This window comes from Schistocerca gregaria, chromosome 2 (genome assembly GCF_023897955.1).
Source record: "Schistocerca gregaria isolate iqSchGreg1 chromosome 2, iqSchGreg1.2, whole genome shotgun sequence".
NCBI classification, from domain to species: domain Eukaryota; kingdom Metazoa; phylum Arthropoda; class Insecta; order Orthoptera; family Acrididae; genus Schistocerca; species Schistocerca gregaria.
This window is the reverse complement of record NC_064921.1, coordinates 848,929,954-848,949,332: the sequence shown is the minus strand read 5'-3', so window position 1 is coordinate 848,949,332 and position 19,379 is coordinate 848,929,954. Positions and strand designations below refer to the sequence as shown.

Sequence of the window (19,379 nt, the reverse complement as noted above, 5' to 3'; positions counted from 1 at the left end):
ATTGAGAGTGATCTGCTGATCTTGAAGCACAGTTTGGTCAACATGTCTCTATGGGAATTGGCTGTCTCCTGCTTGTTTCCTTATCATGAAGTTCAGTATGACCACGTACAAACTCTCTACACCACTTGCAGACATTTTTGACATTCAGACATGACTTGCCACACACTTCCATCAACTGCCGACGAATGTCAATTTGTTTAATGCCTTTTGCATTCAGAAACTGAATAACTGTGTGATCTTTGGACCTGGTGCAAGCAACCAGGATGTTCAGTGGTTGCTGCAGAGTGTGGAGAGAGCAAGGAAAAAAAATAGTATGACCAGCTTCCCTATTGCTCCATCCCTTTGGAGACCTTACTTCTTGGATTGCCTTTGTAGTTTTGAAGACGTGGCAAGTTAAAAATGTCAGCTAAGCATGGTCTGGATGCTATAAGGAGTTGACAAGGAGGAACATGTGGATAGGATAGGGGTTAAATAGTGGTGCCCAAAGCAGTAGTAGAAAGACAGCAGGTTGGATAATTTATGGAGATGTGTCTGGAATGCTCTTCTGGGTTCTGGATAAGAGATTCAATTTCGGAGATGTGATGTATGTAGCTGGGATTGCACATAAGCAGCATCTTGTCGAGGGAGCAGAGGTATTGCTGGGACATCTGTGCCAGGGAGATGTTCTTTTGCAGTTTTGCAGTACCAGGTTTGTGATGGACAGGGACTTACACACTCCGGAAAGGTGTAGGTCATCGAAAAAGGATGGGTAGGACCCAGGGAAAGGTATTTTTATGTTTAGGCCATTGAGAGGGATTCTGTGGTTAGGCAGCATTTAAGGAATATGATGTGGGTCTGGGTTTTAGTCAGGGAAAGACCTACTGTTTCTGAACTTGTGCAGAAACATGGAGCAGGGGTCCATTGTAGCAGGGATAGCATTGTGGACATGGGAAATGATGTAGGAAATGGGCTAGTGAAGGTGTCAGGTGATTGTGAGGGGAGTTGGATAATAGAAAAAGAGTAAAAATGCCACATAAACACGAAAATATGCACAAATTCATAAAACTGTGTACAAATTGTAAAATATGTAAAAATATGCACAAATACATACAAACACACACAAATATGTAAAAACTGGCAAAAGTGCGAAAAAGGACAGGAGAGGTGTAGGAGCATGTTTTTTTTTTTTTTGGGGGGGGGGGGGGGGGGGTAAGGGAAGAGAGAAGGGGGGAGAGGGGGATTGGTTAGGTCAAGGTTAGAGGTTCACAAGTTCATGTGTTTCAGGCAGGTGTATAAAATAACATGTGAAAACACTTGTATCCTACTACCCCTCCCCTTCCCCCTCCCCTTCCCCTTCCCCCTCTCCCCTTCCAGCCCCGTTCTGGGTTGCTGCATCCACTTGACGTGATAGAGTTGCATTATCGTCAGAGTGGTTGGTGATAGCATTCATGTGTATGTGTGAAGTGTGCTGGTTTGAATGAGCATGTGTTTTTCATTCCTTTCTGAAGGACGCTTCAGATGAAAGGTCTACGTTTAACAGTTTTTCATTGTGCCCGTCTGAATCTCAGCAAGTCAGCTTTATGGTGAGGAGCAATCCATCCTTTTCATACTATTATTGATTTTCCAACCTGAACATTCCATTGTTTTATTTTTATTATTATTCCTGTTGATTTCACATTGATTAAGATTCTGTCCACAAATTGTAGCGAAATGTTCTGCCAGACCCCAAGTTCTGCAAGATACTTCTCAATCTATGTGGTACATGTAAATTCTGTTTGTACCTACTAATTATAGTCATGATTGGTATATAAAACAATTTGATCCTTTCTCCTACTTACTTTCACATGTTCTAAATTTGTGTGGTTCTATCCAAAGATCACAGAGATCTAGTATTCTGGCATAATGAAAATTAGACTGCACAAAACTCTGTTACTGGTCACAGGGGACCAATATTTTGGCAAAATATGTAGATATATATGTATCAGATCTTTGAAGATCTCATCACTGTTTATCCATAGAATGGAAATATGTGAAAGGTATTACAGTGTGTGATCTTATACTTCTCACTGAATTGTAGACAGCCATTTCCACAAACAGAAAGCAAGGATTTTTTTTTTTGTTAAATGGTAGTGCATATTTGTATTTCTGTGTGTCATTTTTACTGAATAGAGCATCATAAACTTATAACAAAATGTCAGATTTCTCTTTTTGCAGGAATATCCCAGAGATGCAGAATTTTCATCAGAGATGCTCATGAAGTGGATCCTTGATAATATACACCAGGTTTCAGTCTGGTTGTCCCCACCGGGAGTGAAGAGCCTCACTCTGTCACCTTTTGTTGAAGATGGACCAGTTTTGATTCTATTTACACCACGTAATCCACTTCAACCTCACAACTACTACTATGATCTGGTCAGTTATTTTTATGTCATCAACATTTTGTTGTGGCACTGCAAAAACATTTTAGATAGTTGCTAATATCTGACAGGAGCAGAGTAGAGATGATGAGAGGAACAAAGCACATACGAACATGTTTTCACACACACACACACACACACACACACACACACACACACACACACACACACTGATAGGTGATAGATAAAAAATCTCACCAAGTGCTAGCAGGAGAAAACGCACATAAGTCAAGGAAATGTGCAAGCTTTCAGAGCCAGTGGCTTCATCTTGCAGAAGGGTAGAAGATGAAGGAAGAGGGTTGAAGGAAAACTCTTCCTTCCCCTTTGCCCATCTGTCAAAAGCCGATGGCTCTGAAAGCCTGAATGTTTCCTCCTGCCAGTGCTTACTGAGCAGATTTTATTTATCTGTCCAGTTATATTACATTTTCAAAAATTGATTATTTGTGATGGCATAATGAATTTCTCATCTCTGTTGTAGTCAGAAGAGCTCTTATCTGCAGAAGAATAAGTGATAATATGGATAATACATCCAAGACATTCCATGTCACTTCTGATTCTAGGGAACCTTACTGATACACTTTTGTAAGTTTCTTGGTCATTCTTCCATTACAACTACCAGTGAAATTATAGAGGCCATGCAATGGCAGCTGTGGCCTAGGGGTAGCATCTTTGACTACCAATCTGCCACTCTTGGATTGCTTGGTTTGATCTCAGCCACTGCTGAGATTTTGAATTCAACCACCACCAATAGTGGCTGAAGACTTAGGGTATAAAAAGTAACACTCTTTTTTTTTCCAGTGGACGTGTTAAAAGAGGGTGGAGGAGTGGATAGAGCTTCAGAATAGTCTCTTGTCCTCGGGAGAGGAAAATGCCTCTAAAGGTGGAAGAACTACTAATGGGCAACTGTATGAGAATGAAGAAAGCAATAAAAAGCGCTCCATTAAAATCACATCTTGTGTCTGCAGGAAATGTGGTATGTGATTTAAAAAGTGTCATGATGATCTCTCCATTGGCAAAAGATTCCAAAATAGTCTCCCATTAAGGTCTCCTGGAGGGGCTGCCAAGGGCGAGACTATTGTGAGAAAAATATTGAAAAGCCTACAAAAGCTTAATGTACTACAAGCTGTGGTGTAGAACTCTGAATTTGGCAAGGAGTGAGTTACTGTGAACAGTTCAGTGAAAGGATTATTCTCAGCAGAAGCAACAACAAGAACAAAACAACAATAGTTCAGGTACATATGCTGATGTCATATGCATAAAATGAAGCGGTAGTGTATGTGAGTGCACAGTAACTCAGTGTGTAAAGATGACAGTCTAATAATCATAGGAAGTTTGCTGCAGAAGGGAAAGGAGTGGAGAGTTACCGGATAATATGTGCCCAGTAGTGAGACAGGAGAAAGATGCCTTGTTCTGTAACAAATTTCAGCTAGTAATGGAAAATATGAAAAGTGTCCCAAAAATTGAGAACAGAAAGCACTGTCATTTAACACATTTATTAACAAACAATTTGAAAGGACTTTAAACAAAATTGATCTGATGCTTGAATCTTAAAGGAAAGAAAATTCTTCTGAATATTCAACAAAAGGCTAACTTCTTTTTGAAATATCCAGGTCCAAAGCAAAAAAATTGTCAGTTCCCAGTGGGAAACTCAAACAACACTTGGAACCCAAAAAAATAAAAAAAAAAGACAAGCAGGGCCACTGCCCTGGCATGTATCTTGGTTATGAACTATAATATGTGTCCACCACAGGACATGAAAATTTCTCTGAGTTGAATACTCATCACTGAAAACTTATCCAAGTCCAAAAGTCCCATGCTGAGCAGGACCCGTCCCCTGAAGTGTGATGTAGAAGGTGGGAGGTGACAACAGTGAGCAGTGAACAGGGCGACATCAGTCTTCAGCTGGTAGATGAACTGCAAGTTGTGGCCATGTGAAGACCACCTTGGTGGTGGGTGCATAACATAGTCCAACTGGTGCATGCTGTTGGCTGGTGCACTTGTTGATTGCTGACTTGGTGAAGCTGTTAGTACCACCCTCTGATGGCTCACTGGCCAACTTCTTATAGCAGTCCAAAGTTTGGCTGCTGGTAGTGTGGAGTCAAAGGAGTTTAAATGCTATGGCTCGAGGACAGTCGGCTGTCAGTGCTCTATGGAGATCTTGGAACAGCATTCCTCTCCCCCTTCCCAGGACAGAGGTGTTGAGGAAGACGCAGGTGTCGAAGTCCTTGACAACGCCCATATCCTCCAAGCCCAGGGGGGGTGGGGGTGGTGGGGGGGGGGGGGCAGAGCCCAGCTGCAGATTTACGTCCATCAACACAGCCAGATGGTCCTCCAGGGCCCATTGGCTTGCCTCCTCCAGGGATGGTGCTGGGTAGCCAGCTGCAGATGGTGAAGGAGGCTCTGGAACAAACACTAGAAGTAGATCATTACTTGGTGGTGTGGCACTTCTGCTCTGATGAAGCTGGTTAATGTCCTGCCAGTAACTGGACCCATTGGCACACTCAAATTTCCACCATGGTGTGGCCCAGGAGGTGCTGAACTGTGGCTGGTATCCACGTCAGCCTATTCTTAGTGTACTTGTTGGCCCTGACAGGATCCTGGGTAGCATAATGATAGCACCAAGGGCGGGTGTGGGGAGTTGCCAGAAATGTGGGGTGTATGATTGACAACTGGGACCAAAGAGGGGACCATCTAAGTGTTCTGAAGGAGACAACCCTTCATCAAGTTTGCCTCAGTAAGAAGATAAGAATAAGTACAAAGTATCTGTAAAGAAAAAATGTTGACAGAGTTTGGCCATCCGGGTTTTAAAAGTCTGAATGAAACGTTTGGCAAGTTCATTATATGCCAGATGGTAGGGCACCATATGTGTGAGTGAGATTCCATGAGCTGTGCAAAACACTTTGACATATACAGATATAATTGCAGGCCGTTGTTGGTCACAACCATTTTGGAGAGTCATTCCAACGAAAAAATTCGTGCCAATATTTGGATAGTAGTGGAGGTGGCAATGGTATATGACAGTCAGGAAACAGAAGGGAAGCCAGCATCGGTGTCGACCACAATCAACAAAGAGGACTCCATGAAGAACCCAAAAAGATCGACGTTTATCCTGGACCACAGGGTGGAAAGCGTGTTCCAAGGAAAATATCTGCATGCCAAGGCAACCTGCTGGCATGCTGAGACCATATTAGATATGGCTGAATCCATCCCATGTTGTTGTTGTTGTTGTGGTTTTCAGTCCTGAAACTGGTTAGATGCAGCTCTCCATGCTACTCTATCCTGTGCAATCTTCTTCATCTCCCAGTACCTACTGCAACCTACATCCTTCTGAATTTGCTTAGTGTAGTCATCTCTTGGTCTCCCTCTACGATTTTTACCCTCCACGCTGCCCTCCAATACTAAATTGGTGATCCCTTGATGCCTCAGAACATGTCCTACCAACCGATCCCTTCTTCTGGTCAAGTTGTGCCACAAACTTCTCTTCTCCCCAATCCGATTCAATACTTCCTGATTAGTTATGTGATCTACCCATCTAATCTTCAGCATTCTTCTGTAGCACCACATTTCGAAAGCTTCTATTCTCTCCTTGTCCAAACTATTTATCGTCCATGATTCACTTCCATACATGGCTACACTCCATACAAATACTTTCAGTAATGACTTCCTGACACTTAAATCTATACTCGATGTTAACAAACTTCTCTTCTTCAGAAACGCTTTCCTTGCCATTGCCAGTCTACATTTTATATCCTCTCTACTTCGACCATCATCAGTTATTTTGCTCCCCAAATAGCAAAACTCCTTTACTACTTTAAGTGTCTCATTTCCTAATCTAAAACCCTCAGCATCACCCGACTTAATTCGACTACATTCCATTATCCTCGTTTTGCTTTTGTTGATGGTCATCTTATATCCTCCTTTCAAGACACTATCCATTCTGTTCAACTGCTCTTCCAAGTCCTTTGCTGTCTCTGACAGAATTACGATGTCATCGGCGAACCTCAAAGTTTTTATTTCTTCTCCATGGACTTTAGTACCTACTCCGAATTTTTCTTTTGTTTTCTTCACTGCTTGATTGAATAACATCGGGGATAGACTACAGCCCTGTCTCACTCCCATATCCAATATATATGATGTCAAGCCAACTGTTTGTTAAGGACGAACCCCCAATGGTCCTAGTGCAGGTGGTCAAGGCCCCTCTGCTGGAGAGAACCGAGGCTCTCCACCTGCGTGCAGCCATTTCCCCTTTGGACCAGCAGTGCCTTGGTTCTGAGCTAAAGTCCATGTCCAGCACAGGATATGAAAATTTGCTGAAGTTAAATAGTCACCAGTGAAAACTTTCTCAAGTCCGGAAGTGTTGAGCTGAATAAGACCTGTCCCCAGAAGCGTGGCTTCAGAGAGTATGACAACGACGGTGAGCAGCAGGTAGGGTGGCAGCAGCAGCATCAACTTCAGAGATGAAGATCAGTCTTTAGCAAATGGTAGAAGTGCCAGTTGCAGCTAGAGCACAGTCTTAAATGCTGGGCAGGTGCCACTGGCTGGTGCACGCATCAATCACTGGTTTGGTATGGCCACTAATACCACCCTCTGATGGCCCACCAACCAACTTCTTGTTTCGGTCCAAAGATCAGCTGCTGGTAATGTAGATTCGCAGGAGTTTAAATGCCGTGACTCACGAACAGTTGACTATCAACAATTCTGGGGGGTGCACCACAGCAAAATACACAATTCAGGAATCACAAGATATAAGTGGAAAATGTGTACTTGGAAACAGTTTGGTGACACAGAAAGATATCTACTGGATTAGATCTTAATGAGACAATTCTGAAATCGGATATTGGACTGTATACGTACCATGAGCAGATATAGAATGAGCTTACAATTTAGTGATGATGATCAAGCAGAAGTATATGTGAATCGTGAACAAAAATCATTGTGTACAGAGCTGTGGGATATTGTGAAATGATGTGTTCGAAGATTTTTAGACTGAATGTACTGCTTAACACATGGAAGTTACAGAGGGGGATGGATGACTGCGATGGAAGTGTGTCAGGCACCCATGTTGTATGCAATGTATCACTTTCAGTGAAATTGGATCAGTAGCACAAGCCTGAGAAGAACAGTGCTCAGTGTTGAACGCAATGTGCTGCTTTGTCTGGCAATGATGCTGAATGGTTAAACAGCTAAACTAACGGCTTGTAACCTGCAATGTGGTGGAATTTTACAGGAAAACATGGAACTTCTTTAAAGCATAAACAATGGCCAGGACTTCTTTCCATATTTGTGAAAATCTAGTCTGAGCCAAATTAAGCATCTTTGACGTGTATGCAATAGAGCCATCAGAATATTTATGAGCTAAAACAGCCTCCAACTCAAGCTGGCATTCTTCTGTTGCTAACATTAATGTTGACCCAGTTGCCGGTTGATAGGTTACGAGGCAAGATGCAGATTGTAACATATACTTCAGTTTGGAAAACACCATTTCACACATCTGCAGGCAGTGGTAAGATGTCCCCTTACACAGCAAGGTGTGTAACCTAATGAGACTAATGATGATAAGCAATCTTACCTAAAAATACCTGGATTTCCTAGACCAATGTAGGACACGGAAGAGCCACAAAGGCAGAGACATTCTGACGAAGGGGTTTGATACCAGCAATAGACACCTTGAACCCAAGATAAACAATAGAGGGCTGGAAGAAGCAGGACTTTTCCAAAATGCATTGTAACCCAGTGACTTGTTACACCGAAAAGAGTGTACATAAGTTGTTGAAATGTTCAGCAGTGGAGGAGATGGAGACCACAATATCATAAAGATAGTTGGCGCAGCCAGGCACAGACCTCGTGAGTTGTTTGAGAAACAGTTGAAAAATCGCCAGGGTGTTTGTCACGCCAAATGGTAATTGCAAGCATTGATATAAGTCAAAAGGCATGTTAACAACCAAAAGCCATTGAGACAACATCAATGGGAAGGTGCAACAAAGGTTAGAGAGGTCGATGTTGGAAAAATACTGACTAACAGCGAGCTTAGCAAAAAGTTCGTCAAGGCACAGCAATGGATACATGTCAATGATAGATTGAGGATTGACAAATATTTTGAAATCACTACAAAGGTGTAAACCATCCTGACAGCTTCTTGACAATGACTAAGAGGGTAGCCCAGTCACCGGATGTGATTGACTATATGCCCCGGAGGCCATGAGGCATTTGAGCTCCATCTGGACTTGATCACAGAGTGCCATCGCCACTGGGTGAGCCTGAAAGAAACGGGGTCTGGTTGAAGGTTAATGTTGATGTAGGCTTTGAAATTATTGGCACAGCCCAAGCCCGCAGAAAACAGGGTGGAAAAGTCAGAGCATAAAGAGTCGAATGTGTATAAGGTACTTGGTCAGAGATGAGGCTAACCACAGATAGATTGACCACAGATTTATATGTTACTGGCACTGAGATACTATCTAATATCAGAATACTTTGTTTTTTGTAGGTGACTCATGTACTCGATTGTGGCACTAAAAGAGGAGAACCCAAGTCCATGTACGTATACACGTTTAGTAATGACACAGCAGCACCAGTGTCTACTTGCATTTTCAGAACCGTCTGATAAACCTTGGTGTCAGTAACAAGCTTATTGGGTACAACTGAGATTATTGATACACAATTGACATCCATGTCATTGTCTACAGTAGGCCACAATTGACATCTATGTCAGTGTCTGCAGTAGGTTGTTGGAATTTTGCATTACAAACAGGAGCAGTGTGACTCATTTTGTTGCACTGGGGGCGAACAGCCCACCGCATAGGACAATCTGGCCTGTCATGAGTGACAAAACACGATGGGCAAGAGGGAAGCATGAAGCACTTGCATTGTTGTTGTTCATTACTGGGCCTTCTGTGCCGCTGCTGCGGCCATGGCTGCCGCAGTCAGTTGGACCAGCCACTGTGATGTTTTGCTCATATGTGGACCGCTGCTTTGAATATCGCCCCCTGTGAACTGTCTGACAAACAATGGAGGGAAGCAGGTTCAATTTCTGCAGCCTCACACCATGATTCAGTTTTAATACCCGCAGCCCTCGAAACCTCAAACGATTGTGAAATATCAGAACGTCAGAGAGGGAGGGGTTTTCACATTGAAGTGAAGTGCCTGTTCATGAACCTCACGATTGGGATCCAACCAAATGATTGCACATGAACCATGTGGGCAGCCTGTGACTCCTAAGTACATCAGTGACAAAGTGACAACAATGGCTTAAACCATGAAGCGACGGGCACACGAGCGAATGTTGTCTAGATTAGATTAGTTTTCGTTCCATAGATCCATGCTGAGGAGATCCTCGTGGATGTGGAGCATGTCATTTTTTTTTATTTTTAAAGCTGGTATAACAATACTAATAGTATGAATATATAAAAGACATCATTTGTTTCTATTAAAAAATTCGTCAGTGGAATAGAAGGAGTTAGCCACTAGTAAGTCTTTCAGGCTCCTTTTAAACTGTTCTTTATTTGTTTTGGTTCTACCAGTCTCCTCTTTCACTACATCCCATATTGTTTTTATTTTGTTCCCTGTCATTGCTATCTTCTTCTTGTAGTGCATTTGTTTAGATGTCTGAATTACTTTTTTTAATATTTTACAGTATTCCTTGTATTTAGCTAAATGATCAGCATTGGAGCTATTGTTGGTCGACAGATACATTTTCCTTTTTGTCTTACAGGAAATCTTTATTCCTTGTGTAATTTATGGTTTTATTATAGACTTCTGTTTAATTTGAGTAACTTTTAGAGGAAAACAGTTTTCAAACATGGTACTGACATTGTTCATGATTGTGTTATATTTTTCATTCATGTCATGACCACTATAAACATCTTTCCAGTTGATATCTTTGAGCAGTTTTCTAAAACACTCAATTTTTGGTTGATTGACTACTCTGCTGTACTCAGATTTAGCAGTCTTGATAATCTGCTTAGAATTTACATCTACAACAAGGAGCTGATGTCATGATCCGATAGTCCATTTATTACAGGTTTTATATGATATGATTTTGTTCCTTTGATTTGTCTATAAAAATGTTATCAATGGCTGTCCTTGAGGATTTAGTGATCTTAGTTGGAAAGTTTACAGTGTGAGTTAGATTGAAAGATAACATTACTAATTGCAGTAAATGTTTACTGGAAGAATGCATTAGAAAATCTGTATTAAAGTCACCAACAATCAAAATTTCTTTGTTTCTTCCTGTTAAATAACCCAAAAGAGCTTCTAGATGATTTATGAATAGATTATAATTTCCTGCAGGTGCTTGGTAAATAGTTACTATTATATATGATCTATTATGGAACTCTACTTCTGTTGCACATGCTTGTAGATGCTTCTCTGAACAGAATTGATTAAAGTCAATGTTCTTGAATTTATGACAGTTTTTAATAAATGTAACAACTCCTCCTCCATCCATATCTACTCTGCAGAAGTGGGAAGCTAGCTTAAATCCTGAAATGTCTAACATATCTATAGCAGTGGTCACTTGATGTTCAGAGAGGCAATTCAGATGAATGCCTTTTTTGGCTGAAGGCTTACTTGTTTGGCAGTTTTTGTTGTGCCTATCTGTGACTTAGCATCTCTGCAATATGGTGAGTAGCAAGTATCTTTTGTATAATATTGTCATTATTCCATCCAGAAGTAACCATTGTTTGACTATCTATTTCATTGTTGTAAAAAGCTAGGTCCCATGACTGAGCAATATGTTGTATTAAATAGACCGTTGAACCATCCACAAATGGCATGGCACCAAATCATTGAGCCCATTGATAAGTCATTGTGTATGTGCATTTTTTGTTTTACAAACAGGTTCTTACACGCCTTATCTTTCCAATCTGGACTTCGCCACATGATGCACATCTCAAGTAACTGAAAATTGGTTAAATTTTCTATATTTATATACAGAAAACAAAGCCATTTCAAAATATCTCTGATAAAATAATTCATCATGAAATGGCATTTATTAATTAATTTTCTGTTTTGAGGGAGAATTCATTTGCATTTATTGCAAAATACGAATTTTTCCAGTCCCTAATAATAATTTATGTATTTATTTATTTACATTTTGTTTGCGTGGAGCCATTGTACTGATGGCTTTTGCAAAAATCAGACGTAATACTATGGTTACATTTATACTTATAAAATACACTATATTCTGTAGCTGTTGCTTCTTATGTCTATTTTTTACATTTATCACATTATAACTGATATGCTAATGCCTCATGTTACTATCACTATCTTAAAATTCATTGAAAGAATATAAACATTTTTCTGTTAGAAAAGATTTTAATTTTGTTTTAAAAACATTTCCCGTGTACGTTCTCAGAGAGTTTGGTAGCTTGTTATACCAAATCAAACCACTGATATATGGACTTCCATCAGTCATTTTTAACATTGTTCTGTTACAGAAATAGTTACACTTTGTTCTAGTGTTGTGATCGTGTACATCACTGCCCTTGATAGCTTCTGTTGGTCGACTTATAAAAAATACAACTATTTTGAATATGTACAGAGAATATATTGTCAGATATTCGTGCTGCACAAACACTTCACGACATGAATCTCTATGTCCCATCCCATGTATAAGTCTCATTGCTCTTTTCTGTAGTAGTAGTACTCTTTTTTAAATATACATCAGATGCACAGCCCCACAGTTCAATTCCATAATTGAGAAAGTGGTAAAGTGTTCCATAATATACTAATTTCAGTGCTTGGCTAGCAACTATCTTTGCGAGCTGGCTGAGGATATATATGGCACTACTGACTTTTCTGCATACAAAACTAATGTGGTATGTCCACCGCAAATTTTCATCAACATATACACCCAGGAATTTACAGTTACCATTTTCTGTTGCAGATATATTACACACACTATTCATATTGTTGTGATGAGAACTGCCTGTTTTAAATGTCAGTAGTTGAGATTTGGTGACATTCACCTTGAGTCCCTGATCATTGAAGTATTTTGTTACTTCTGTTACACCACTAGTAGCAAGAGATTCTAGCTCTTTAGATTCGCTCCCACAGAATAAGTTTGGCGTGTCATCTGCATAGCTTACAATATGGGAGTTACTGAGTTGTGCAATGTCGTTAATATATATAAGGAAGAGAGATTGGTCCAAGGATTGAGCCCTGTGGTACACCTTGTAATACCGGTTCACTGGTGGACTGGGAGTTCATGATTTTATTATCTAGTTTTATAAGATTTTAGCTTTTTAAGAAGTACCCTATGGTTTACCGTATCAAATGCTCTTGTTAGGTCCAGAAATATACCTGCAGTCTGCATCTTCTGGTTCAACAGTCTGTAAACTTCATGGATGAACTGTGTAACTGCTGTGGTTGTACTTAGCTATTTTCTGAAGCCATGCTGCGAATCTACAAGCAGTTTATGTTTTGTGAAAAAGGCACTTAGCTGAGAAAGGATAATGCTTTCGAATATCTTACTAAAAGTGGGAATTAATGATATTAGTCTATAGTTGGAGACTTCTTCCTTACTTCCCTTTTTATACACTGGTTTCACTACACTCATTTTTAGAACCATTGGATACATGTTTTCTCTAATGCTGTAATTAATCAGGTGAGGTAAGAGGTTTAAAAATTTCTTTTAAGCATGCTTTAGTAATAGCACTGTATATGCCATCCCATCCAGATGAAATTTTTTTTCTTTAGCATGTATATTGCCCTGCAAACCTCCTGCTCATTAACTTCCACAAATTCAAAATTGGTACACTGGGTGAGATGGCACCGGATCTCTATCTGTGAATCTGTAATATGCGTTGATTGTTCACCAGAAATGTAGTAGTTATTAAAAATATTACATATAGTATCTGGGTTTTTTATAATGTTATCATCATGTCTTATGATGAGTGGTTCCATGTTCATCTTGTTGGGACCTTTTCGGTATTTGTCAATCAGCTTCCAAGATGCTTTGCTTATGTTGTCAGACTGTTCTATTGTTTTGCTGTTAATCTGCTTCCTTAGATTGACAATTTCAGTTTTAAAAGTTTGCTTGGACCTATTGTATTTTTCCTTGAAAACCTGCATAGTAGTAGCTTTATAAAGCTTGTTTATATCATGTACTTGCTGCCTGAGCCTAATCGGATTTGTTGGGAGTTTTAGTCTAGTATTACTTCCATTTTGTCAGTGTTTAACTACCTTCTGTATTTCTCTGACTGGACAACTATATTCATAATGATGCAATAGGGTTGAGTAGAATTCATTCCATTTCTCATCCGACCCTTTTACCTGGTACACAGAATCCCATTTCTCATTCGCTAGTGTGTCTTTAAGAGCATTAATATTTGAGGTATTCAGCATTTGTTTCTGTAGCACAATTTTTGTTATTTAAGGCACAACTGAATTTTTGTATTCTTTCACCTGACAGAAGTCGTCAGAAGGAAGAAAATCTAAGTTACTGTAATTTACCTCATCTATAACATCTTTGTTGATTATAGCATAATCTATTCTAGTGGAACGTGCCCATCACTCTGGTGTCAGTGTTCACTATATTTACAAGGTTGTATGTCAGTACAACACTGAGTTTCAAGTTTACTATACTATTTGAGTTTGCATCTATATTAAAGTCACCTAATATAGTAAGGTCATTAGAACCAGCCTGACCAGCAACACTACTAAGTGTATCCATAAACAGCATTACATCAGCATTTGGCGGCCTATACACTCCAATCACTTTACGCTTTGGTAACTTAAGATCATTACTGTGGAGTACAATACTTGTCATTTCACTTGATTCTTCTTTGGTGTGGTGTTCAAGAAAGGAAATTTTTTTTAGCTTCTGCATCCTTATTAACATAAATTGCCACACCACCACCTTTATGGTTTTGCCTACAATAACTACTTGCTAGTAAGTAACCTTCTAGTCTATAGTATATTATTTCACTGCATTTTAGTCCATGTTCCGTTATTGCTAGTACATGTGGCAAGTTTTCATTTATGAATATATGTAGAATGTCTAGTTTGTTTCTGAGATATTGCACATTTAAGTGCATTAACTTTAAGGGTGTTATCCCTTCTTGTTTATTTACCATTTTGCACAAATCAAAATTGTTTGAGTTACACTTTTTAACGACATTTTGCATACCTTTTTTTTTTTTTTTTTTGGAACTGACCTGCAATGACTGAGCAATTACTTCACAGCCTGGCTTTTCTTTGTGCGCATGGGACTCAGTCATATCCGAAATACATCCCTGAAAACTATTATTATGGTCCTTTATTCTAAAAAAGTCTCGCTGTTGTGGCCCAGAGCAATTGGAGCTTTCTCCACACTGTCTTTCTCACACAGTTTGCTTATGTGGGAAACTAGCTTGGCTTTCCCTTTCCTGTTTAAGTGGAATCCTTGTTTTGTATGTTCATCACGACTCATCTTATTTAAGTCTATCAAATGTACATGGCTAAAATTATCGCACAATTTCTTTAGCCCAGAATTGTAGTGTCGAATCTCTTTGTTTACACATGACCACTGTGGTAAATCATGGTGCCCTGGCATGTTTGAGATGACAATATTCGTTTGAAATAGTTTCGGTAATATGTTACAGAGGCCTCGCAGGACTGTCTTGCTTTTGTTTTTGTATACATCGTTTCCGCCACCAATAATCACAATGTGAGCGTCTTTGTCCAGTTGACTTGTTTCTGTTGTAAAATTCTCCACTACTGCATTTAACATTGCACCAGGCTTGATTTTCGCGAAAACTGAATGCTTTGAAGGCATACTTTCAAGAAAACGTTTGGATAGATCTTTTCCATGACTGTCGGCATACAGAAGAAGCCTTTTGGTGTATCTTAAGGTTGGCAAGTTCTTTTTTGGTTCTTTAGCAGGAGTTTTGTGATTACTTCTGGTTTGTTTATGTCTATTGTGCTACCACACTCCACTACAAGTGCTGAGAATTTGTTTGATAATGGTATCACTGGGGCTGTACTTACATGTAGTTCTTGCTTGTTTGTTTTTTTCGGCTCACACCACATTTTCTGCATGGAATGACTATTAACAACGGTGTTGTCTTGAGTTAGGCGATAATTCTGATCCACTGCTTTATATTTAGTTCCCAGCTCTGGATATTTTTTCGGAATTTCTTGATATTTTGTATTGATTGATACTAAATCATCTGTTGACATGCTTATTATTTTGTCTTTAGCGTGTTCGTTATTTCGTTTCCCGTGGCACTTACGAAGCACTGTCGGCATGTCCAGTCATGTTCATCTTTTATGTATTTCAAATTGACTGTGACACATTTATCGCAGTACCAGTACTTGCAGTCGGCACACAGGATCCCTCTTTTGACCTTCTTCATGCAAATTTTACACATCTCACTATCACTTTTTAAAGAAACTGGAACATCACTACACAAAAAATGTCCAAGATACTAATGAGTAATCTACAGAAGAATGGAAAAGAAAATGTTAGATAATGGCCAGTTCACCTTTAGGTATAATAAAAGTATGAAGGAGACAGTTATGGCACTGTGCTTGGTAACAGAGGCAAGACAGAAGAAAATAAAGGATTTCAACCCATAAACATTATTTGTCTATGTAAAATTAGCAAGACTTTGAAATTCTCAGAAAAATTCATGCAGGCTATGGGGAAAGATGGGGTAAAATGTACAATAATCGAGAGGGAACAATAACAATGGAAGACTAAGAGAAAAATGCTCAAATTAAAAAGGGCATAAGAAAGGGATACAGATTTCCTTACCTATGATGGAAGTAAAAGAAAAGTGCAGGAACAGGATTAAAATTCAGGATGAAAGGATATCAGTGGTAAGATTCACTTATGGCATCGCTATCCTCAGTGATAATAAGTAAGAATTACTGGACTCGTTGAATGAAATAAAAAGTCTAATGATCACAGTAGCAATCAATCACAAAACCCAATTAGATGTGCTGTCTATTCTGATCACTGTTGTCAGATCATCCAGCTATGGCAGGCAGTGGCTAAAGCTAACTACAGATGACTCTTACAGCCAATAACCTAACAATTGTTATTTGTTTTTGTTGTCTGATTTGTTTTTCTATGCAAAGAGTTTATTTGGTGCTACAGAATATCTGAAGCTTCTAGTAGAAGTGCAGGAGAACGTGGTTGCTAAGTGGAGACTTCGGTGATCTGCTCACGTTTTGTGTGGTCAGGCACCTGAGTTTATGTGCCCAGTGTAGGAATATTTTGAGGAGAAGAGAGGCAATGATATGACTTTACTTCCTCTAATGAAGATAGTCAAAATAACTGCAAAAGCTTTGAAGATTCATAAAAACACTGTAGTTAAAGTTTCTAGGATAAATATTGTGCTGAACATTAAGGGAATGGTTCATCATAAAAAATACTGTATGTTACTTGTTGCGAGACTGAATTTTTCAGTGGTAGCTAGACAGTTATGTTAACAGTTGTCAGGACAGTGATTTCAGCTTTAAAAAAATTAATTGATGGAAAATTATAATGTATAGAAGTTCACATTGTTGTGTAACATTGCCGTATTTTAAGAGACACCGTTAAGGTATCATTTGAAGACATTTTGTGGCCCATCAGAATTGTTCGAGGAAACAGTGATGCAAATAACACAAGAGAAGTGGAGTAATGTTGTGTGCCACACACAAAGTCATTAAAGAGACTTGGAAAAGTGAAGTGAGTGCATAAAGTAATATTGAAAATATAATTATATCCTTGGGCAATTCCAGTGGCACTTCCACAGACCATAGCACAGATAATGCATAATGTTGAGGAACTGACTCTGAACTAAGTGGCATTTATCCTTTGCCATAATTTGTCTTTCTTTACTGTTTGTAACCATGGTTTGTGTTACAAATTTTGAGTGAGTGGTGCTTTCTGCTCTTCCATAATAAATCTCATCTCAATAATTTCTTCTCTGCTGGACCCCCAGCATATATGAGGTCAAAATATAACACATGAAAAGCCCATCTCATTACTTAAGGAATACCCCTTTGTAGAAGTGTGACATACTACATACACACTACAGTGATTGGTAAGTACTTACGCAGTTTACATTAGACATAGTATCAAATACATCAACTAAATGTGAATGGTGTTAATTAAGTAAAAGAAACTGCACATACAGTAGCTTTTGTTGAGTTATACAAATAAAAGGAAAACGGTATCATTTTGTATACAAGAGTGTGTTCGTTAAGCGACAAGGATGTTATGATAATGTTAAGCGAAGTCAGTACTGCATGTCAACAGGAAGTGTGAGAAGATAGTCAGTACAGAACCACACAGCTGTCATTGTTAAGAGCCATAATGCCAAACAAGTGCCAGTGAACTGACAGCATCGCCCCCTTCCATGCTGAACTGTGCTTTGCTGTCAATCACTTTATTTTGATTCAAGTATTGGAGCAGAAATGAGATTAGTGATAATCGTAGCATAAAAATTAGGAACCACTTAGTAGACCAAGTGTAAGAGTTCTGCTACCTTGACAGCAAAATACCACTTGAGGGATTTAAAAAGTAAATTAGCAGAGGTAACTAGAGCAGTCCACTAAAAGAAGTCTTCTAGACTGAACTTGAGGCTTAAATTTGAAGAAAAGATTGTAGAATGTACACTTGGAGCACAGCATTGTATGGAAATGACTCATATAGTGAGAGGAAACCAGAATAGAACAGAACTGGAGCATTTGAGATGAGGAGCTACAGAAGGATGCTGTAAATTAAGTGGACTGTTAAGAGAATGAGAAGTTTCTCACAGAATCAATAAAGAAAGGGATTTGGACAATACTAACCAAAAGGTAGAACAGGATGGTACGAGATGTTTTAAGCCATCAGAGATAACTTTCTCATTGCTAGAGAGAGCCTTAGAGAACAAAAACTATAGGTAAAAAGGAAATTAGAATATATCCAACAAATAATAGGTCATTGGATGCAGGAGAAGAGTGACACAGGAGGGAAAATTGAAGTATGCCGCATCAAACCAGTCAGAAAACTGATGACCCAGAAGAGTTTTTCTCACTAATGTCTGGCAGTCTGTCATATTTGTTACATATGCTTACCCTTTAATTCCCTTGTTGCAGTGCAGCAATTGTTTCTTGTACAGCATTCTCAGTAACAAAAGTTTTGCCAGCACTAAGCAAAATAAATTAATGCTGTTGATGTTTCCTCTGATGAGTTTGGTACAGTCTATTTGCAACAAACACAAATAATCAACTAAATACAACAAAAGAATTTTCAGGGATTGTAAAGTTTGAGGACACCCAGGCGTGTACTGTTCAAGGATAACAAGTGAAATGAAGTTTTTTAAATTGGTGTGTCATGTATTTACAATGCAGGCAGCCCCTTGTCAAATAAGTGGTTAAGAAAAGTAGTGTGTATAAGGACATAGTAGCAGATAACAAATACAAGATTGATACAGTCACATGAGAAAACAGAATTGTGCAAGTTTCAACAGCACATAAACATCCCACTTAGACATTTGGCTCATGTAGTAACAGTCAAACAGTCATACAGGTCAAAAGAATTCCATATTATGTAAACTGACAGTCTTAGTGCAGCGGATAAGTGATGCTGATAGCCTCCACTGTAAACTACATTGGCTCTGTACAGCATTCTGTGTTGTACAGTAATAACTTAGTTACATGGTCTTTAGAGAAGATCAGCATCAGGACCCAGTAGTTTCATTGTTGTGAAGAGGACCGCTGAAGGATGATCATGATGCATCCTTGTTAGCCAGTTCTATGTCATCCCATTGTCTCTGTAGAGCTATACCATGGAAGCAAGGCGAGCATGTTGGTTGGTGGCTGGTATCCTTGTCCTATAACACAGACTGCATGCAATTAATAACTGGGTTCTTTATTCATAAAGAAAGAGCTACTTAACGTAAGCTTCCATGTGCTGTGGTACAAGTGCTCTTCTGTGCAGTCCACTAGTCTCAATGCTGTTGCAGTAGAAGCCCGCTATGTTCACTGTAAGGTTGCAATGTGCTGCCTGTCTCTGTGCTAGAGGCT

The 19,379-nt window shown here is 39.2% G+C and overlaps 1 protein-coding gene across 2 annotated transcripts in view; it reads left to right on the top strand.

Moving 5' to 3' along the window:
* Positions 1-19,379, top strand: part of LOC126335211 (thioredoxin domain-containing protein 11) — a 150,258-nt gene that overhangs the window by 89,679 nt on the left and 41,200 nt on the right. For both annotated transcript variants that reach the window (XM_049998226.1, XM_049998225.1), the window contains exon 5: positions 2,194-2,391. In XM_049998226.1, coding sequence (XP_049854183.1) covers positions 2,194-2,391 — 198 coding nt within the window. The remainder of the gene's footprint in view (positions 1-2,193; positions 2,392-19,379) is intronic.